The sequence below is a fragment of the Berghia stephanieae genome, chromosome 12 (genome assembly GCF_034508935.2).
Source record: "Berghia stephanieae isolate SIO BIC M18660-M18661 chromosome 12, UCSD_Bste_1.3, whole genome shotgun sequence".
In the NCBI taxonomy this organism is placed as follows: Eukaryota; Metazoa; Mollusca; class Gastropoda; order Nudibranchia; family Aeolidiidae; genus Berghia; species Berghia stephanieae.
In genome coordinates this window covers 11,544,127-11,567,529 of record NC_088371.1, presented here as the reverse complement: position 1 = coordinate 11,567,529, position 23,403 = coordinate 11,544,127, and the positions used below count along the sequence as shown (strand labels likewise).

Here is a 23,403-nt window from a genome sequence, read left to right as displayed (position 1 = left end):
ACTTAAATTAAATTAAATCTCATTTACTTTAACATCATTTGTCTTTGTAAATTAAATTGAAACACCTATTACAAAACAACAATACAAAAATGCAGGAACTATAAATGCTTTCAAAAATGCCATAGGGAACTGTAATATTTTGATTGTCGATTGTTCAAGATAATTTTTTATGATGGTTAATAGATCTGTGTGTGTCATCATGATCGACGGAATTCTTTATTATTATTTTTTTAAAATAGATTTTACTCGTTTTCTAATCATATTTCATGCATTTCTTTCTCATTCAACATAGGCTTTTGATTCAGATTTGTTAACAATGTCGATTTTATGTATCTTTACATGGTGTTTAATAGCCAATTTATATATTTTAAACCCTTAATTGTGATATTATAGTATTATCCCATTTTGAGTTGTTACGTGTAGGTACATTATTTCAGGTCTGATAACCCGGAATGCTGTTGTAATGGAAACACTCCCAAACCAACACATTTTGTCCATTACAACAATGCATAGACATAACAATGCTAGATAAAGCGTTCGGTTATCATATCTGTATCATGTTCACGCCGGTTTGGTAATTAAAAAAAAAAAAGAAGTCAAACGATATGATTTTTAAAAAATGCCAAATTCATACAAGTACAAGCATACAATTTTATGCTAAAATGGATATTTAGACAGAAATAAATCTTTACCACTATTAGCCCATAACATTTGGGTTATGAGACCTGCAAATAGGTACTCGTCTATTGGGGCAAATGATAGATATAGGGGAATAGAAAAACGTGTATAAACTGATATAGAGCCCATCCCAATAACCGACCATGTACTTTGCAAATGAATATGACCAAAAGGACTGTTTGTTTTTATTTCAAAGTTGTTGTTTTTTACAACATTTGCGACACATTTGGGTCATTTCATAATAATACTCCATCCAGTGACCTCTCTGCAAGCCATGGAATGTCAAAGATTTCACCCGGATCAAAAGTGCTGGATCAAGCTTACTTGCTTAAAGAATGCTTTGTGTAAACATTATACAAATAACAATCGGTTTAATTTGTACAAATGTCTGCACGGAGAGACGGCACAGTTGTGTGTTCTATTTTTACATTTTGTGATAAATATAACCAGGGAATCCTGATAGCTCAGTTGGAACAGCACGCGGCCCACACACAAAGGGACGAAGATCGATCCTGACCCGCCTGTCGGCCCAGCGGGTATTTGGTAGCTGATTCTGTTAGAGCTGGCAAAACTTTGCAATAGGATAATTTTGTCTGTTTCACGCCATATAAATTACGGCTTCATGGGAAGTTCGTTTTATGGCACTTGCGACACATTTATCATTTCGGTAATTTCAGCGTCAGTAAAAAATAAGAAAATAAGTCTGTTTCCCTCTCAGCTAGGGTATCCGGTCAGTGCCAGGACAAAACCCAAGTAATTTCATCCCAAGACAAAGACAGAAAGCATGTTGGAAATAAGATAAAAGGGGCATAGAAGCAAGTTGCAAGTGTGTTTATGTGGTACGTGTGGATGTGGATGAGTGTGTGTGGTATTCTCGTGTTTGAGGCAGTGGGTGGCTGTTAGTGTGTATTTTTCTCTTTCGATATGACAATTAATTTTATTGTAATGCGCCCGGAGCCTCCAACCAGGGGGGTAGGTTGCGCAATATAAATGTGCATTATTATTATTATAGAAGACAGAGTCAGTGCCTCCCTGTCCACTATGGGAGGTCAGGAACCCCACCCAGCAAATGGGAATGTTTCAAATAGGGAACAGATGTAGATTCCAAAAGTTTGAGATCACCTAAAGGTCTCATCCGGACATAAGCACAGTATTCCACTAAGAGAAATACACTCAAATGTTCACAAAATTTATCCGAAGCAGAAAACATAACTTACGATACGTAAGAGAGAGATGATTTACAGTGAAAAAAAATCATTCCCAAAGCTAATTCTAAACATTTGAGAATTTCCCTCCTAGCTAAGGACTGCAGCAAGGGCCAGGACAGAACCACGCAATCCCATTCCAAGGCAAAGACAGAAAGCAACTCAGAAACCATATAATTGGATATAAGACACAGCAAGTGACCACCTACCTGTCCACCATGGGAGGTCCAAACAGGGTTGCCAGATTATTTTCAGGCATTCTGCCAACTGGATTTTAAAAATCTGCCAAATACCACAAAAATCTGCCAAACCGTACCCCCTTCGAAAACTCATCAGTTTTGTTAAACAAAAAATTCGCAAGGCATAATTTTGTTTTCATTTCCCAAGTTTAAAAAAAATCACTCATACATAAAAATTGCCATGGAAAACGTGGACTAGACCTATACATTCATTCCTAGACCTCGGAAAATAAAATCTGCCAAATATCTGCCAAACTGTTTTTTTTTCTTTCTGCCAGACGACTTCAAATTCTGCCAAAAAAAAAAGGACATTTGGCAGAAAATCTGCCAAATTGGCAACCCTGGGTCCAAAGACCCCACCCAGTCATCAAAATGTTGGTCGAATTAGCAACATGATTTATATTGAAAGTTAGAATTTTTATCATCTCAACCATAAAATGTTTTTAGTGGTTTTGTGACAACAATAAGTAATGTTATCGCCAGTAAAAAAGGAAGCTGATAGAAGAAAATTGTAGAAATAACATTAAAAGCACTGAAGAAAAAGTAGGAAGACAAAGGGGGCTGGTTCAATCGGGTAATTCCAACCACCACCAGTGGCGTAAAATGAGAAGAAAACACTTGAAAAAAAGAAATGATTAACAAAATTGATCTGCTTCATAATAGAGAAAAAAATAAAATTTCCTTTATTCATCCCTCTCTTGGGGCTAATCCAAGGGAAGACTGGAATAACCCAGGTATCAGCCGCAATGCAGCACCACAAATTGAGCTCGGGCAAGGTGTTTGTTTTTGTTTTTAAGGGTTTTACGGCGCTTGCAACACATTTAGGTTATCTAAGCGCCAGTAAAAAGGAAGAAAATGGGATAGTAAAGTTATAGAATTACAATTAAAGCACCCAAGAAAAAGTAAGACAAAGGGGAACTGAGAACAAATAGGGATCAGATGCTTATTCCAAGAGCATACCACCAATGTACTTAGTTTGAAATCACCTACAAGTCTCATCCAGACACAAGCATAAATCCCAACAAAGAGGAACACACTCAAATGCCTACATTATACATTCAAAATAAAAATAATAATACATAACAGAGAGATGATTTACAAGGAAAAAAATATCATCTCCCAAAACAATAACTGTGCATTTGACTGTTTCCCTCCCAGCTAGGACTCAGGCCAGTGCCAGGACAAAACCAAGTAATCTCATTCCGAGAAAAAGACAGAAAGCATGTTGGAAAACAGATATAAGGGGATAGAAGACACAGTGTGTACCTCCCTGCCCACTATGGGAGGTCAGGATCCCCACCCAGTCGGGCGAGGTGACTTGCTCAAGGCCACACAGCGCAGAGGCAGGTAACCGAACTCGGTACCTTCCGGGTACGAAGCAAAGACCGTACCGCTGAGCAACACTGCCCCCTCATGCTAAGCCTATAGTGGAGCCAAATTGCTGGCCCAAACTTCAAGTTAAAACACCACATTGCCAAGCAGACAGTTCCATCTGTTTTAAGGTCAAGTAAACTTGACAAGTATGCTGGAAGGTGTATGATGGAATTCCATCCACAGCATGCCCAAACTTGCCCAATAGTTCTTGCACTTACAATATTATGAAAACAACCAAACAGACAATCAAAGCCAAAATATGCAAACGACCAGAAATGATTTCTTAATGTGTTTTAATAATATTATTATTATCATCGTCATAGTGTTTGGTGATGACATCCATAAAATCATGATGATATTTGGTAACAAGATGAATGCATGAATACCTTATAGTATTATGGATGACATAAGCAAAATTCATACAAAAAAAAAAATTAAAATGAAAAAATGTTTTGGTGATTCAATCAGAACCTGGACATTTACATGCTATAAACAATATGAAAAGGTATGAATGACTCGATGGATAAATGAAGGACTGACTGAATGAAAAATGAATGAATTATGAGAGAAACAATGAATGAACAAATACTCAATCAGATTATCAGATTCATATAACATCAAACACTAATCCTTCTAATAATTTCAATAAATACTGAATCTACCTCCGTACCAAGACTGAGTTGCCTGTCTGACACGAGGGGGGACATTAATCCTTATGAACTCCACATACACATTTGCATTTGTCCAAGAAATATCTATATCATTTTGTTTACATCAGTTAATATATAATAAAACGCATAACAACAGTTTTGTGTATATAAACCAATAAACGGCCTGACTGGTTTGAAGTCTTTCACAGTGGGACTTCTCATGGAAGTAAGAACAAGGGAAATGAATAAGCAGGAAAAAATCTATTTTGTTTAAATGTTTGTTTTAAAGGGCTAACGACCATAATTTCATGTTGTTTTGGTGCCAGTAAAAAAACAAAAAACAAAAAACACTATATACAGAAAGCAATACAAAACAAAGTAAATTCCAAAGAAAAGTAAACCGAAATATAACGAAAATTGCTATTGGCAGTGGCTGGCTTGTTTGCTTTGCTTTTAGTAGTTTAAGAGCGCCGGTCTCACTTTTTGATCATATCAATTGAATAATTTAACATTTATATTCAACTACCTCCCTCTTAGCAAAGAATCCAGAAGCATGGAAAAAATATCCGAGTGATGTCAACTAGAACAAAGACGAAAGCAATGTGGAAAAGGAAACTAGATATAGGGGGACAGGAGACACAGCAAGAGAGAATTCTCCACCCACCATGTGAGGTCAAAAGACCCCACCTCAGTTCAAGGGTCCTAACCCAATATCTATTCATGTATCAAGTCTGGGACTTTTTTTTTTGTTTGTTTGTTGCTTTAGGTCTCTTCCAACACAATTGAGGTTATATGAGAGACCGCTGAAAAAAAGAAACAAGCAATCTAACAAAAATAGTACAAATGTAAATCAAAATCATAACCTAAAGATATCATAAGCTAAATTATAAATAACCAAGAACAAACAGGCAGAAGATTTACAGAAAAAAAAAATATCCCCTGTCAAAAATACAATCACAAACCAAAGAAGCAGGATAGGCTAGTAAAGAGAAGAAGAAACGACATCACTATCGGATCGTACACACATGCGAACATCATAGGTATATGATTCTGCCAAAATTCAATTCAGACAAAATATATAGATGAATTTTCTGTACACATTCTCTCATTAAACAGCATTCAAATGTCACAAACTAGGACATTTTATTTATCTTTTTGTTTTTAATTAAAGGTTTTAATAAAACATGTTATCATATTACGTAATATGTAAGAGTAGCACCCACTAAGCATTGCTAGGCGTGATGATGATAATGATGATAAAGATGATGATGATGATGTTAATGGTTGTGGTGGTGATGATGATGAAGATGACTATGAATTGATTATGTTTGTCATCAATTAATATTATTCATCATTGTCATTATATTCAGTAATCATATATACAGTTAATAATGTAGTGGCGGTGGTGGTGATAATGGAAATGGATTTTTTTTTTTTTTTTTTGTTTTTTAAGGGTTTTACGGCGCTTGCAACACATTTAGGTTATAGCAGCGCCAGTAAAAAGAAGAAAATGGGACAGTAAAAAGTTCTAGAATTACAATTAAAGCATTCAAGAAAAAGTAAGACAAAGGGGAACTGGGAACAAATAGGGATCAGATGTAGATTCCAAGAGCATACCATCAATGTTCTTAGTTTGAGATCACCAATAAGTCTCATCCGGACACAAGCACGGCCCCCACTAAGAGGAATACACTCAAATGCTTACATTATAAATTAGAACAAATATAATAATACATAACAGAGAGATGATTTACAAGGAAAAAAATATCATCTCCCAAAACAATAACTATGCATTCGACTGTTTCCCTCCCAGCCAGGACCCCGACCAGGGCCAGGACAAAACCAAGCAATCTCATTCCAAGACAAAGACAGAATGCAAGTTGGAAAACAGATTTAGGGGGATAGAAGACACAATAAGTACCTCCCTGCCCACTATGGGAGGTAGGAACCCCACCCGGATGGAAATGGATATGACAGCGATGTAAAATGAAAGAAGACAATGACGTGACGGCACAGTTAGTCCTTTTCTCCTCTTTTTTCTCTCTATTCAAATGACAATTAATTATTCAAAGTGACACTAATTAATATACACCAGTCTACTTCATAATTTATGTTAGCTATTGACTTATGTGGTGGTAGTGAATATTATGTTTGCAAAATATCTAAGAGAATAAATAACTAACTTAAATTTAAAAAGTGAGGGCTCATAATACATAAACATAGAAAATATTAAATATTTCCCCTCACACAATAAAATGAGAACGAGATCAACAACAACAAAAACAATAGCTACAACAACAACAATAATAATAATAATAATAATAATAATAATAATAATAATAATAATAATAATAATAATAATAATAATAATAATAATAATAATAAGACGAAGACGAAGAAGACAAAGAAGAAGAAGATGAAGATGAAGAAAAAGAAGAAGAACCTAATTATAATCTTCAACAAAAAAACAATAAAAATAATAAAAATCATAGTGTTAAATATTTATAAGAGACCATTGTCAACAGAAACAAGTATACAGATATAACATATCTCCACTTTTATTTTTCACAAGAAGAAAGCAATCAGCGAGACACATGAGAACAAAGAAAACAATGAAGCTAAACATTGAATCTATCTGTACACAAGGCAAGAGATGAAAAGGCCTAGAATGCATAGTACAAGAATACCATTATCCAAATACATTACACTAGACCACCAATCTTATTTTTATCAAACACGGAAAAGTTTTAAAAAAGTGTAATATGATGACAAAATTTTCTTTTTTTTTAAAACCTCTCTTCTTTAAATTCAAAGACCATAAAGGGCAAGCAGAATGTTTTGTTTTGTTGTTTTTAAGGGTTTTACGGCACTTGTAACACATTTAGGTTATATCAGCGCCAATAAAAAGGAAGATAATGGTATAGTAAAAAGTTCTAGAATTACAATTAAAGCACCCAAGAAAATGTAAGACATAGGGGAACTGGGAACAAAAGGGATCAGATGTAGATTCCAAGAGCATACCACCAATGTATTTAGTTTGAGATCACCTATAAGTTTCATCCAGACACAAGCACAAAATCCAACAAAGAGGAATACACTCAAATGCTTACATTTAAACATTCAAAATAACAAATATAATAATACATAACGGAGAGATGATTTACAAGGAAAAACATATCATCTCCCAAAACAATAACAATGCATTTGACTGTTTCCCTCCCAGCTAGGACTCCGGCCAGGGCAAAACCAAGTAATCTCATTCCAAGACAAAGACTGAAAGCTAATTGAAAATCAGATATAGGGGGATAGAAGACACAGTAAGTGCCACCCTGCCCACTATGGGAGGCCAAGAACCCCATCCAATTCAAAGACCATAAAGATCAAGCAGAATATATATATGGATATCAATCTGAACAATATTTAAAATTTGAAAACTGCAGTATTTATATTTTGACGGCAGTGAATATGCAGGTCTTGTAGGGAGAATTGTTTTTGTTTTTTTTAATAACCAAAAACAAAAAGTCTATGGCAAGACGAGAAGAAGCTGTTAAAAGTTGGAATGCCATCTTATCTTGGTAATCTTCTGCCTTTTTAAACAACAGTAAAAGCCAATTTATGATAATTTGGCAGTGCTCACCTCTTCGTTACGAGTACAATAATTATACCTCATGTGGGAGTCTAAAAAAAATCAATAATTAAGAGCTGATTAGTTTTCAGGGGCTTAACATTGCTGTGACACTTTAAGGTGATTTCAGTACTAATAAAAAGGAAGATGTTAGGTTGCCACAAGCTAACAGATCTTAAGTTTAGCTGCGCTAACTAGCAAAAGAAAATGAAAGATAAGAAGAACAGTTTAAAAGAAAGGGAAAATAAGTAGAGTTTGGTCTGAGAAGATCTAGAATTCCCACCAAGAGATAGCCAAGGAACCCAAACCTAGAGAAATACACTTGAATAAATAGAGTATCAATACACAAAAAATAAATGAATATTGTGTTGTTGATTTTCATGGAAAAATAAACCATCTGTCAAATAAAGAAGACAATTTTGACATTTCCCTCTCGGTCGGTATAAAGGATCCAAGCAAAAATTTTTTTTTTTTTTTTTGTTTTTTTAAGGGTTTTACGGCGCTTGCAACACATTTAGGTTATAGCAGCGCCAGTAAAAAGAAGAAAATGGGACAGTAAAAAGTTCTAGAATTACAATTAAAGCATTCAAGAAAAAGTAAGACAAAGGGGAACTGGGAACAAATAGGGATCAGATGTAGATTCCAAGAGCATACCATCAATGTTCTTAGTTTGAGATCACCAATAAGTCTCATCCGGACACAAGCACGGCCCCCACTAAGAGGAATACACTCAAATGCTTACATTATAAATTAGAACAAATATAATAATACATAACAGAGAGATGATTTACAAGGAAAAAAATATCATCTCCCAAAACAATAACTATGCATTCGACTGTTTCCCTCCCAGCCAGGACCCCGACCAGGGCCAGGACAAAACCAAGCAATCTCATTCCAAGACAAAGACAGAATGCAAGTTGGAAAACAGATATAGGGGGATAGAAGACACAATAAGCAAAAATGATAGAGGGATAAAAAAGACAGTTTATATATCAGTCATTAGGTTGTATACTTTCGGCTTTAAATGGCATTGTAGTGTTGGTACATAAATTATCCAACTATGAGAAAGAGACTAACTCTAAATAATATATACATGTTTAAATATCCCAACACCTTGCTTTTTTATCCTGCTAAATGAGATTCACAATGCTTTCATAAAAGGCCATATGAAACTTTCCATTTCATATTTGTTGGGTACCTATTTAAGAATATTTTTGTTAACTCTAGTACCGCATTGGGGTCAACCGGAAATAACGACCGGTTCCCAGCACTTGCCTAGCAAGTTTGAATGACGTAGCTAACATATAGCGTCACTCGGGTTTGATCGCGTCATTTCTTACGTCAAAAACTAGCTTCATACTCAACCCAAACAGCTTAAATAAACTGTTTGCTGATTGGCTGAAACTAATAATATCAACCAATCAAACTTCGGCTTTTATTTCATTAAGAACACAATGGAATTTTTACTGAATCAAGGTCGGGTCTGTTACAACTGATGCCCGTGTCACTTGGAAAAGGTGTGTTACACTTCAACGACTGCGGCGTAAGTGAGTTGGGAATGGTGTGTTACGTTTATACAGCGGTCGAGGATCGGGGGTTAAGTATTAGTCTTACAGTACATTGATAGCAAGTTGGAAAAAGAGGAAATAAATGGACAATTATTATTCTTAACTAAAGAATACTGTGTAAATAATAAACAAGCTTTAAGTGCTGCCTTGACATGCAAATATTGCGGTAAGAGGAGAAACAAATATTAACACACCAATTATGCCCATTTTATCATTTCAAAATGTGAGGCAAACTTTTAAAAAAAAATCCTCCACATCAAATCCTCCACAACAATACGTACCCCTTGTACCACACATATTCTACTACGAAAGGCCGGATTACATACCCTCTCTATTTGAGAAGCTCAATATCTAATGACCTGGAAGCCATTTTTTAAAAATAGAAAAGAAAGAAAATAACAATTTCAACTGGCCCAATAAACAAAAGAAGAGATTTTTATAATCAAATTTTGAAAATCTTAATTAGAAAAGTAGAAAAAAAAAAATGAAACATACAAAACTTGCTGCAACACATGTATATAACAGAAATATAAAATATATGCATTCTAACTGTGAAGAATAACAAATGAATACACATTTGAGCTCAATAAGAATACTTAAACACCAAAACAAGACAATTCATAACATTAACAAGTAAGTCATTGCACTGAGTGATAATAGTATCATCATGATATAATTGGCACATTGAATAAATATAAAATCTCTCTCTCTCTCTCACTTTATCTTTCTTTAATCAACCCCACCCTTCATCAGTATATTTAATATCTATGTTCAAAACTGATAGCAAATTTCAAAATGAATACATCGACCTTACAAAATCACAGACCTCTTTAAATTAAAGTAATTGTTGAATGGGATAAATACAGCATTGCCTTCTACGTTAAACTTTACCCCAAAAAAATATCAGCACATCTGATCCAACTCTAAAATATATAGGCAAGCAACAACATCAGAAGTCTTCTATCTTTTTCTTTCCAATATAATGTCAAATTACACATGACAATAAAAAACGATTATTTTTTAAATCAAGATATGAAACTAATTATCCAATACATTTTTTTTTATATATCGAAGTATATCATATTCCTCTAAGACTTGTGAAAGAATTATAGCCCTTTTAAAATATGTTAATTGCTGAGTGATGTTTACAACAATGCGTATTTGTTTATTGTATTATTACGATATTATATAATGTACAACAAAATGTTATTGGCTTATGCTTGTATGTAAGTAGTAAGTCATTGTTAAGACGAATTGTAATTAATTATATATATTTGATATGGTGTGTAGGTATGAGCTGATCGAAATCTCGAGTCAGAATCTGAACAAAATAAAAAATGAAACAATGCAGTGACAACTATCAATGATATGAATGATAATATTGTTGGCTCCTCTGACGATTATTTCTGCCCAGAAACAAACTTTGATATCTTTCATAACAGCAATAGCTTCTCAAATTCTCAAAACTTTAGTTTAATCCCTTTTTCTTAATATGTTTTAGTTACTAAAACTGCAGCAGCTCTAATAATAAAGTCTATTAGCAATAAGACTATTTGAGACATACAACTTGATACTCAAAGGTCACAAGAAACAAGTAACCCAGCGTCTTCATCCGGTTTAGAATTGCAACGTGCATCCAAATCCAAATGAGGAGGTTAAATAAGATCTCTATAAACCATAGAAGTAAACAGGAAAGTGTGTATTGAGAATCCAGTAACGTAAGTCACTACAAAAATTGCATTTGAAATTCTCTACTTTCTATTAGTTTAAGTTTAGTTTTTAAAGTTTAATGGCGCTTGCATAACATTTAGGTCATTTCAGCGCAATTAAAAAGGAAGAAAATGGGATAGTCTAAAAATTCTAGATTTACAATTAAAAGCACCCAACAAAAAGTAAGACAAAGGGGACCAATTCAAATAGGGAACAGAAGTAGATTCCAAGGGCATACTATCCGTGTACTTGGTTTGAGATCACTTAAAAGTTTCATCCAGACACAAGCACAGAATCCAATTAAAAAGAATACACTCAAATGTTTACAACAATTCACAATAGAGAGATGATTTACAATGAAAATAAATATCATCTCTCAAAACTATTAACATACATTTAACTGTTCCCCTCTAAGCCAAGGACTCCAGCCCGGACCAGGACAAAACCAAGTAATTTCATTCAAAGACAAGGAAAGAAATAACCTGGAAAAGAAAAATGTTTGTTTGTTTGTTTTTAAGGGTTTTACGGCGCTTGCAACACATTTAGGTTATATCAGCGCCAGTAAAAAGGAAGAAAATGGGATAGTAAAAAGTTCTAGAATTACAATTGAAGCATCCAAGAGAAAGTAAGACATAGGGGAACTGGGAACAAATAGGGATCAGATGTAGATTCCAAGAGCATACCACAAAAGTACTTAGTTTGAGATCACCTATAAGTCTCATCCGGACACAAGAACAAAATCCAACAAAGAAGAATACACTCAAATGCTTACATTATACATTAAAAAATAACAAATATACTAATACATAACAGAGAGATGATTTACAAGGAAAAAAATATCATCTCCCAAAACAATAACTATGCATTTGACTGTTTCCCTCCCAGCCAGGACTCCGACCAGGCCAGGAAAAAAACTAAGTAATCTCATTCCAAGACAAAGACAGAAAGCATGTTGGAAAACAGATATAAGGGGATAGAAGACACAGTGTGTACCTCCCTGCCCGCTATGGGAGGTCAGGATCCCCACCCAGGGAAAAGAAAAACAGATACAAGGGAGTCGAAGACACTTCAAAAGTGACCTCTCCACCCACCATAGGAAGTCAAAAGACCCCAATCACCCCATGTATATTAGATATGACCTTTATCACAAAACAAAATTGCCTTTTTCAAGGTCGATGATAACCTCTGTCACCAAAAACAATGCATTGTATCTATTGCATTGATAAATACACTTTTACTCCTGACTAAAAATTGTACAAAAGCAAGAGAATTATTATAAAACAACAAAATTATTCACATCCGTTGAACCATGCACTAACCACAATATAGTCAAACTATAACCAAAGTTGTAAGATAACATCATCTTAAAAATCAGAGACAGTAACAAAATAAATAACATTTGTTTCATTGTAACATACTTGCACACATAATAATATAATGATCCTCTTTGAAAAAACAAAATCTCAACAATCCACCACTTACATTCCAGAACAACACATCATTTCTATTCTTATCAAATATTACATCAGATCATTAGAAATTGTAACAAATACAACAAGATTACTATCTCCATTTTGAATTTGGAAATTATTCTAATTTAAGAAAGATTCAATTTCATTTTTTTAAAAAACAATTTTTTAAAATCAGACAGGTGAAAATTCATCTTTTACAGAAACTAAACAAAAAGTTCTTTTGTTCCTTCAACCGAAGATATTATGGATGTAAAGAGTGAAAGTTGTCCGAAATAAATGCCTAAAAATCATTTAAAAAGGAAACCAAAAAGATTTCAATTCAAACACCAATTTTATTTGATATGTGACTGATCTAAATCATTATGATTTCCTTATAACCAATGTATAAATTTTAATTGTTTTAACCGTAGTCCGTATATATCAGCAGTGGCATTATCCCTATCAAATCAGAAAGGAAAAATATATATCAAAGAATATGGACTATTTATGGACTCTTTGCGCCAGGTGTTTTAAATAAGCAGATGAATAAAAAAAAACCCAAAAAACCATTAAGGCTTTTCTCTCTGCACAGTTTACAATACCCCAAGACAACTTTGAAATAATATTTAAAAAAAAAAAAGATTTATGAAAGCAAAGGCAATATACTGTTTTAAAAAGTGGAAGAAGATTACTTTCAAAACCAAATTTCATCATTGAGCAGTCTCACATAAATATATATCCATTTCGACTTTGCTTTCAGCATACAGAACTATCAATGATTTCGGACACTGGCAGTTTATACATAGATTTGGCTTTTCAAACTGAGATGATCATAAAATGATATACAATGATATACCAAAAAAACAAAACAAATCCAGACAGAAAATTGTATCAAATCAATTAATCATTTCCCAGCCTTCTTCTCACCTTATTGGGTAATAAAACGATCGTGAATTCAAGCCGATGTAAATCATAAATACCATTGAACTACAGTTTTTTTGTGTGATTTGTAATCATTTTAGAGACAAACAGCGATTCACATTATTGGGTATAAATATAAAATTGTTACATTTAAGACTTCCAGCTTATACAATTTTGTAAGTAAGTGGTCTCATGGAGGACAGTAAACCATCAGTGCTATATCTTTGTTTGACAGTATACTGTTCAGCCAAAACATGTTTATAAACAACTCAAAATTATCAATGGTCAAACAGAAAGCTAAATGAATAAAGAGCTTGGGACATCCGGATAAGATCTTATTCTTCTAGGTGTGAAAACGGAAATTCTACAGGCAAACAAACAACCCTACTTTGAGCCATATTTAATAATTCATACTGATTCATTAATTAATTACTTGGACAACTTCACTCATTATGACAAGAGTAACATTCACTCATCCTCAACATAACATCAAACTTAAATATCTAAATCACACTGGCAGGTAACTTGTCAAAGACGTCATTTTTCCCTTGCTGTTGTTGTTGTTGTTGCTGCTGCTGCTGCTGTTGCTGTTGTTGCTGTTGTTGCTGATGTTGTAAACTTCCTCTTCGTCTGGGCATTGTGGGATGCTCAGGACAACCATTGGAAGTCAGTAATTCCGTACATTCTACAGACCCAGAGCTCTTTGCATACCAGAGGGCATTGCGTCCTTCATGGTCCACAACTTTTACATTGGCATTGTACTGTAAAATAAAGAACATTGTCATAGAAATGCCATATATTTTCTTTGATTTTAGAGGTTTTACAGTGCTTGTGACACTTGCGAAACATTTCAACTGAAGTTAAGAGGAAGATAAATTGGAATAGTTTCCAAAGCAAATGCCTCTGAAGAATTTTAGGAATATTTTGGCCTTACAAAATTAGAAATGGATCTGAGAGAAAAGACGGATAGCTCACAGATGGAGATGGCTTGGACATGATGTGAGAATGGAGGCATACACTCAAATGTTTACAAATCATAAATAACATTTAAACAAACCATAATACAACACATAACAGATAGAGGATTTACAAGGAAAAATATCATCTCCAAAAACAAACTATACATTTGACTGTTTCCCTCTCAGCCAGGGTATCCGGCCAGGACCAGGAAAAAAACCAAGAAATCTCATTCCAAGACAAAGACAGAAAGCATGTTGGAAAACAGATGCAGGTGGATAGAAGACACAGTAAGTGCCTCCCTGCCCACTATGGGAGGTCAGGAACCAAAAAAACATTTGACTGATACACAGAGAACCAGGATACCAAGAACGTTTTAAAAATGACAAAAGTGTGAATCTGCATAAGACAAGTGAAAACAGAAAATCACTGACTTGATAGGAAAGGGAGAAACGCATACATATTATAGGGAAGATTATTGGGACAAACTTCTCATAAATTAGAAAATTTGACACAAAATAATGCATTCTGTGTAATCTGTGCCCTCCCCGTGAGCTTATCATTGATGCCTGATCTGACTTACTTCCTGAGAACAAAATTTGGATATTTTAGACTTTTATTAAAGTGCTGAACATCTACATTGTGAGAAATTCAGAAGATAATTAACTATCTCCTTACCGATCATTTTCAGTATTTTCCCAAAATGGCAGGTTTACCCAGCAGAAAAATTTATTTTTTAAACTCAAGCTCTCTACAAAACAACTTTATGTGTTTATTAATTAAACAAAGATCATTCTTCAAAGTTTGTGATGCACAAAGTAAATCTGAATAAGAAAAATGTACATTATGTCGTAACAAATGTGACGATTTTGATGCAGGTGGTAAGGAGAGGGTTAAATGCAAGCCAGGATAGGAAAATACTTGGATCCATCCATTTTCATCACTCACCCATAATAACAATTGAACAAAGACAACATTCCCCAAGGCTGCAGCAATGTGAAGGGCTGTCCTTCCATCGTCTTTACTGTAAGGGGCATTAATGTCCTCTGTCTCGGCATGGCCCAGGATAATAATGATGTTACGAATATCCTCTCGAACCAATGCATCTATCAATTGCTGGAAAAAGTAAATAATACACAATGAAAGCAGGGTCAACACATTTCCTTTTCATTTCAATGCCATGATTGCATGATTGTCTGTTCTTTTATCTCTATCTGCGCGTTGAGACTTGGTGTAAGGTGCTTTAAAAGTAAGCTTCTTCTTCTTATTATTATTATTATTATTATTGTTTCTAATATTTTCATTATTATTGTTGTTATAATTATCATTATCATCAACATGACCAGTGTCAAAATTAAATTTTCTTGTCCAGTACTTTCTACCATATCACAAAGATCCAGCTACCAAATCACTGCAGGGTGGTCAGAAGGGAGTGAAATTTTTTTATCTAAAATGAGAGATTGAGATCTCACAATTCAGGAATTCCTGTGGTCACTTGATACCCCTCCCTTGTATGTTTATTTTGGTTTCAAAATTCCTAAAAGTAAGACTTTTCATTTTAAACGTATTTAAATCCACAACCTAATTTTCCAGACAAAAACAGCTGAGACAGGCTTACCTGATTTACAGGAATATCAATATAGGGTAATGGGGGAACAAATTCCTTGGCTTCATACTTAGCTCTAATCCACTTCTCTTTCTCTTCCCTGTAAAAAGAATTAAATGACAAAACACTTTAACATTCTCCACCAAGATCCACTATCTCAGCTAAAAGGAATAACAGGTATATCAAGTATCAAATATTGAATAAGGGAAATATCAACAACTCTGTAATGAATAAGGACATTCTTTAAAACCAATTAATAATAAAAATGGTAAAAATTACATAACACATATTCTTAATAAAAATGACAAACGACTTACTCAGGATAAAGATATAGCACATTTACCTTAAATTTAGTTTATAATCAAAATTTTTACATTAATATCCCTAGAATTGTCTATTTTGATTTTAATTTTTTCCTCCTTTCGGTAGCTGTTATAACAATAACACGAAAGTGTTGACACATGATAGTGCTTATCATAGCTAGCAAAGTAATGCTTCAGAGCCATGAGGCCCATAGCGTGAAACGGACATTAGCAATTGCTTATTATCCTTTTGATAGGACCTAATCTATCGCAACATAGCTAGCATAAAATTAATGATGGAAAATTAATTATAAGTTGGATGAGTAAAAAGAAAACTGTATAAATTTTAGTTTAATTGAAAGGCGTGCACTGTCTAACCTGTTTGAAGCCTGAGTTGGCCTGGGCCTTCCTTTTGTGTTGGCCTCCCAAACACTATTGACTATCGTGTTACCCAGGGATATCATCACTTTTATTATGTCTAGTCTGGAAAGAGAGAAAATATCAAAATATTCAATTAAGAAAATGGGTGATTGCCTGATGTATCTATAATCAGGATTCCAGTCTAACAAGCCATTTAAATCCTCATCATTTGGTTTTATTTTCCTCTTAAAACAGTGTGAGATATGCCATCTACACCCAATAAAAATTTTATGAAAAAATTCACATACAACAGAATGAAATCAATGACACCTGACATAACTTTGCTACAAATCTCATATACAAACAAAATTGGTGTATTCTTTAAATTTTTCAGTGGTTTAAGATCAGCTGATGTCTTTGCATGTCATAATGTTGGCAATCATGCATCATATAGTATGTACCATACAGTATATAAGTATACATTTGAAATAACACACACATTGTTCACGCCAAGCGTCCATAGAGACAGCGCAGCCCTATTCATTCATTCATTCATATATTATAAAAACCTATGAATAAATCCTGTTGGGTATTATGTGCTTAAAAAAAAACACAAAGAAAAATAAATAAAAAAAAGAAGAAAAAAAAAAAGGATTTTTAAATGAATCAATCATTATTATAATCATCTAATAACTCTTCTCAGCCATTAAACTCGGAAAGGGTGTATCAGTTGGGAAAGACCTTTTTTATTCTTCTGAAAACAATAATGCATACAATAAGTTTTAACTAGTCACTTATTACTAAATTTACCAGCATAGGAAAAAGTTCGTTTCAGAACATATAAAAGTTTGTAAAAAAATGAAACAAAAACAGATTCATTAAACTTACGGCCAGTCGTCCAAGTCTAAAGATCTAACCCGTGATATGTGTGTGCCCAGATTGCGGTGGATGCCAGAGCACTCGATACACACCAAGGCTCCAAGGTTGATGCTGGCCCAGGTAGGACCTGAAAATATGATTAAAAATTATTTTTTTTAGATTTACAAAAATTTACAAAACAAAATTAAAAACAATACAACAAAACAAATATTTACACTTCTATGCTTAAATAGAACGTAAAATTTGTTATGTTACATGCTATGATACTTCAAGCTTAGATGTTGTATGTAGTTTATTATTTTAAGGACTTAACTCTTATTCTTATTGCATTCAACATGAATAAAAATGGAGAAAAAAATAAATAATTGCCGGTTCATGAGAACACAAGACAGTTGAAGTGGTAACCTAGGCTATTTTTGGCCTGTGTTTGAATCTGCAAGCTAAATGTTGGAAGAAGAGTTAATGCCATATTCCGAAGTGTCTCCAAATCTTGCAAATGAATGTACCAAAATATTAGCCATCTCCTCTTTTGTTTGGTCATTTCAATCAAAATCAGACTTTTGGACAGTGATTAATTCAAAATTGTAGTCAGGCATTCAATGTTTAAAAAAAGACATAAACATCTAGCTTCTGTCTGGAAAAGGTATTAAATTTATACCCTTCTTGCTTTGGGGAATACACATGTATCAGAGTAATACAGTAAGACGGATTGGACCTGGACTCTAAAAAAAAATGTGTAAAGTGTATGTGTGTAGTGCTTGACCCAAATTGTTTTAAACAATAAACTTAACTACTTTGTGTTGTTTCCCTATTTCCTCTTGCAATATCACAATTATAGATTAACAGGAGAACTCAAGTCTTTTTACAGTTTTCAGTCTTCTTATATTTACTCTCACTCTTCTTGATGACGAAATAATACATACTGTTATCATTACTTTTATAAGGTACATTTGTTCCTCTGGTATTTATTTCAATCCCTAAGATGACAATAATAATATTATGATGTGTTTTCAATACACAGTGTGTTTTTTTTAGGTTTTCAACAGCACTTCTGACAATATTTGGTCATTTTAATGCCTTGGTCTTTTATCAGCCTGCAGGGACGGATGCTGCTCACATGTAATCATATATTTTAAATTGTTTAAAAACATGGAATATTTGCACAAGGTTTTTGTCTTAAATATCCCCATTTGTAAATTCCGCAAACAATTCAAAATCGTCAGTGAATCAATTTATTGGAACAGGGACTTCAAGTCAATGTGCATTCAATAAAATTCACTAAAAAAGCTATTTAAGCCAAAAAAAAAAAAAAAACCCAAAAATCAAAACAAAACTAGTTCATCATTTGATTGCTGGTCTGATTTCATTGATCGACTTTAGTGACTAAATAGGAACTTTGTTTTTAGGTCATAACGAAGTATAAGTTAATGATAAGAATCCAAAGTGTTACCAATCCCCTATTTGAGGCTGAATTGGATGATGAACATTTTGTAACTTGATTTATCAAATAAAGAGAATAAAAAACTTACTGGCACTACCGCAGTCAGCACAGGCATTGTTGCCTTTGGTACATCGGATGGCTTGAAGACCAGCAGGGTCCGAATTCACCTAAAAGTACATTTTATAAGTTGAACATAGGGAATAGCTGAATACCATAATCCATAAACTCAGGGAATATATTAATGCATTAGCTCAGGGAACTCTGATTATTTAAATGGCATAAATATTTTAAAAACCCCAAAATGTTCTTTACAATCGTTAAACATCAGACAAAATCTTGGAATTTTCCCCCGGAGGAAACATTGTACCTGACAAAATTTTTTTTAAAAATACATATTTAATTAGTTACAAAATATCAATTAAAGGATATATATCAAATTACTTCCTGAACAGGTTGCACTACTTTTACTCATATTGTTTTATCTTAAGAATGTCAAAAACTGTAACTTTTTGATATTTTGAAGAATTTAAAAGAATCAAAACTGAGCAACAAATATTATTCACCTTAGCCAGCAATTGATTATAACACTTAAAATATTTTGGATTTTGATGATACCATTTGTGATGACAGTCGCAATCGACAAGTATTTGCACTAGAGGAAGTGTTGTCAATAAAATTACACACAGTGATGGCCACCATTTGAACCTACCTTATTTTTGCCAGCATCATTGGCTTGAAGACTAGAAAGGATTTGTTGTTCTATGGCATCTACCCACCCATCACGGTCCTGAACAGAAAAAAAGAGGATAAAATTAAGATGTGACGCGATTGGATTGGGAAATCCAGACTCTACACATAAAGTGTTTGGAAAATTATTTATATAGATAAATCTATATCAGTATCTATGCTTGTTTATGCTTATGTTTTAAGGGTTTTACGGTCCTTGCAACATAATAAGATCATATCAGCGCCTGTAAAAAGGAGGAAAATAGGATAGTGAAAAGTTCTAGAACTATAATTAAAGCACCCAAAGAGAAGGTAAGACAAAGGGGAATTGGTTCAAATAGGAAACAGATGTAGATTTCAAGAGCACACTATCAAAGATTGATATCACAAGCACATGTCCCCACTAAGAGGAATACACTCAAACTCAAATGTTTACAAATCATTTATAATACGTAAACAAAACATAATACAGTGCATGAGAGAGATTTACAAAGAAAAAAAATATTACCTCCCACAACTAACTATACATTTGACTGTTTCCCTCCCAGCCAGGACCATAACAAAACCAAGTAATCTCATCCCAAGACAAAGAAAGAAAGCAATTGGAAAACAGATACAGGGGGATAGAAGATATAGCAAGTACCTCACTGCCCACTATGGGAGTTTCTATGTTTACCCATCGCTATAAAAAAAAAGCTCTAAAAGGCTCTGAGTCTTGTATTTCCAAAACCTTCGAGTCAAGTGTATGGGACACCATTTTCTCATTGTAGTAAGGTGTCTTCACAATATTTACCCACTCTCAGGTAATAATAGTGCCAGAAAAAAAAAGAGAGATAGATAAAAAGAAAGAGAAAGAAAGAAAAAAAAAGAAAAAAGAAATGAGGAAGGAAGAAAGAAAGAAAGAAAGAAAAAACACCTATGATCTATCTGTTACCCTCCGATGCCAGGGAATGAGCAAAATCAAATAAGTAACATTTATAAAGAAAAGAACACAGACATTGGGACGCAACTTAAGATATAAGAGGATAGAAGAAACAGCAAGGATGGACCAATTTGGACATTTGTCTCCTCTCTCACCTAGAAGCTTGAGGATAGACCTTAGCCTATGTTGAGAGTTTATCCACCAATTTAATTGAAAAGAATAAAACATGCACAAACACAGAATCTAATTGACGATAATAATATTTGAAAAGTGTATACCTCGCCGTTCTGGGCTTCAAAATGCCATTGTTTGTTCTCTAGAGAGACTATCATAAACTCATAACCGTCAGAATCTGAGAAGAAAAAGATAGATAATGGTAATAATGACATAGAAAACAAAACCTCTATCTCCGCTACAAGCAGCATAACATATTTTAAGACCAATGGTTTTAATCTAACAAACATTTTTTAACAAACTATGGATTACTTCAAAAATATAACCTCTAGTCCAAAATCTTATAACAATAGAAATATAATGGACAAAATCTTACAACCGTGATAGCTTGAGATGAATAAACATCCAAGCATGACACATATTTTTAATGGGCAAGTAAATAATCATAATATCTATCTGTTTCTATTTAAATAATCACAGTTCCTGTCTTTATCTGGTAATTTTTTTTACAACCTTCCTAGCTGGATTTACCTCACCCCCCCCCCCCCCCCCCCTCCTCAAGAAAGTAGTGATATGTGGCCAGAAATATCCCCCCCCCCTCCCCCATGAAACTAGAATATTCGACTCACAAATTTGTGACCTATTATCATTTGTTATGTTGCTCGATTGTGATGAAACTTTTGATATAACCTAATCTTATTTGTTGTTAAGGTCAATATAAATTTTTTTTTTTAAAATTACAAACAGTTAGTCAGTTGGTATTGACAGACAGGTCAGGTTTCATCAATAAAGAATAATTTTAAAACAAAGCGGGTGACCCACACACTCACCATCCCCATCTCCTGGATTAGAATTTTTCACACCACCACTCTTGGCCCTCCGATGCCGCTTTTTGACATTAGGGGTGTCTCTGCTTGAACTGTTGATGCCTAATTTGGGCAACATAGGGGATCGTTCAGGACGGGTACGGGGTTGTGCCGGAATTCCTGTGTTCAGAGATAGAAATAAAAATAATGACAAACTAAAATGGTAAGACAGACAGCAACATTTTGGAGACATGAGAATTCATTTAGTTATAATAATAATAATGATTTTTGTTGTTGTTTGGAGTATTAAGGGTATAATAATTTTTTATTTTAATGCCTGAACTTGGCAGGATTTTTGTTATAAATAACAGTTTTGTTTTAAATTGTTTTCACAATAACATTTTTTTAGAGTGAATTCCTGTTGTTTGTCCAAGCAAAGAAAAGAAATTGTAGATGATAATTTAAAATATAGCTTGTATGTACTTCCTTTTCTCATCACCTGATGATGATGATGATGATGATGATGATGATGCAGCTATGTGGTCTAGCAGTATGACACTCGCTTTCAGATCAGAAGGTCCTGAGTTCGAGCATCGCTCGCCGCATAGTTGAGTACTTGGAAAAGGCTCTTTACTCACATTCTCTCGCCATACTCAGGTGTAAAATGAGTAGCTGGCCGTTAACAGCACTGTCTCTGTCCGGAAAAAAATTGTAATATCGCCTGACAGGCGTCATGTCTCGTTCTACATGTTACATGTTGCTGTTGGTCAGGGACCCTTTGTAAAGCGCTTTGAGCACGTTTAGTGAATATTGCACTATATAAAAGCTAATTTTTAAGATATAAAAGCTCAATTTTTTTATGATGATGATGATGGAAGTGTTCATTTAAGACCTAGGATGAGACACATATCCTATCAGGCACTGGTAAAATTTAAGAACAAAGACCATACTGAGTAGCCTTTTTTGTGAGAAACATCAGTAATAAAAAAATAAATGAGTTCCAAAATATGGGGCATCATATAATATGATGAATCATGGCAATGATTTTTTTTTAATATTAAAAATTAAAATAAATATTAAAAATTAAAATATTTATATATTAAAAATTAATTAAAGCAACAAACAAAAACATCACGATCATGGACCAACAGAAAACCACAATACACTGATATTCTTCTTTGGTTATCCTTATTCTCCTATTACATTACATTACAATAATGTCAATCACAAGCAACAAACTAGGCACTTTACAAAGCATTGGAAAGGAAATATTAAATAGGATCAGCAAAGCTTTAAAATAATAATAACAATGAAAATAGTAGTTTCCAAAAAAACAAAACAAAAGAAAACATATATATATATATATATATATATATAATATATATATATATATATATATATATATATATATATATATATATATATTTATATATACAGTTCAACCAAAACAGTTGCACATATTTTTTTTTTTAATTATTATTACAAGAGGGGAAAAATAAGATGCTGAAAATTGAATTCATAGTCAAAAATATCAAAATTGGGGTGAGCTTATGTTACATATATATGTTTTTGTTGTTTTATAGAAATTAGCTTTAAATTTATTTTTTTAAAAGACAATAATGAAATTTGTTTTGCAGAACTGACTCTTAAAGGTTAGAAGGTTAGCCAGTTTCTAACAGATACTTTATTAATAAATCAAAAGCAAGAAAAACTTAAAGAGATTAATGTAACATGCACAATTTAATGAAAGAAGTGGAGAAACTAAACAAAACAAAGATATATGAAAACAGTTGTAAAGACTTTATTACA

General features: G+C 33.5%; 1 protein-coding gene across 11 annotated transcripts in view; it reads right to left on the bottom strand.

Moving 5' to 3' along the window:
• Positions 1-23,403, bottom strand: part of LOC144957980 (arf-GAP with GTPase, ANK repeat and PH domain-containing protein 1-like) — a 184,330-nt gene that overhangs the window by 81,028 nt on the left and 79,899 nt on the right. For 6 of the 11 annotated variants that reach the window (XM_078889541.1, XM_078889543.1, XM_078889544.1 and 3 more), the window contains 9 exons: positions 21,619-21,774; positions 20,893-20,966; positions 19,676-19,753; positions 19,055-19,133; positions 17,535-17,652; positions 16,665-16,769; positions 15,997-16,084; positions 15,327-15,494; positions 8,234-14,182 (listed from right to left, as the gene is read on the bottom strand). In XM_078889541.1, the coding sequence (XP_078745667.1) occupies positions 13,925-14,182; positions 15,327-15,494; positions 15,997-16,084; positions 16,665-16,769; positions 17,535-17,652; positions 19,055-19,133; positions 19,676-19,753; positions 20,893-20,966; positions 21,619-21,774 (1,124 nt within the window). In that variant the 3' untranslated portion in view covers positions 8,234-13,924. Of the gene's footprint in view, positions 1-8,233; positions 14,183-15,326; positions 15,495-15,996; positions 16,085-16,664; positions 16,770-17,534; positions 17,653-19,054; positions 19,134-19,675; positions 19,754-20,892; positions 20,967-21,618; positions 21,775-23,403 lie in introns of those variants that run through there. The other 5 variants (XM_078889542.1, XM_078889546.1, XM_078889547.1 and 2 more) reach the window with 2 other exon arrangements.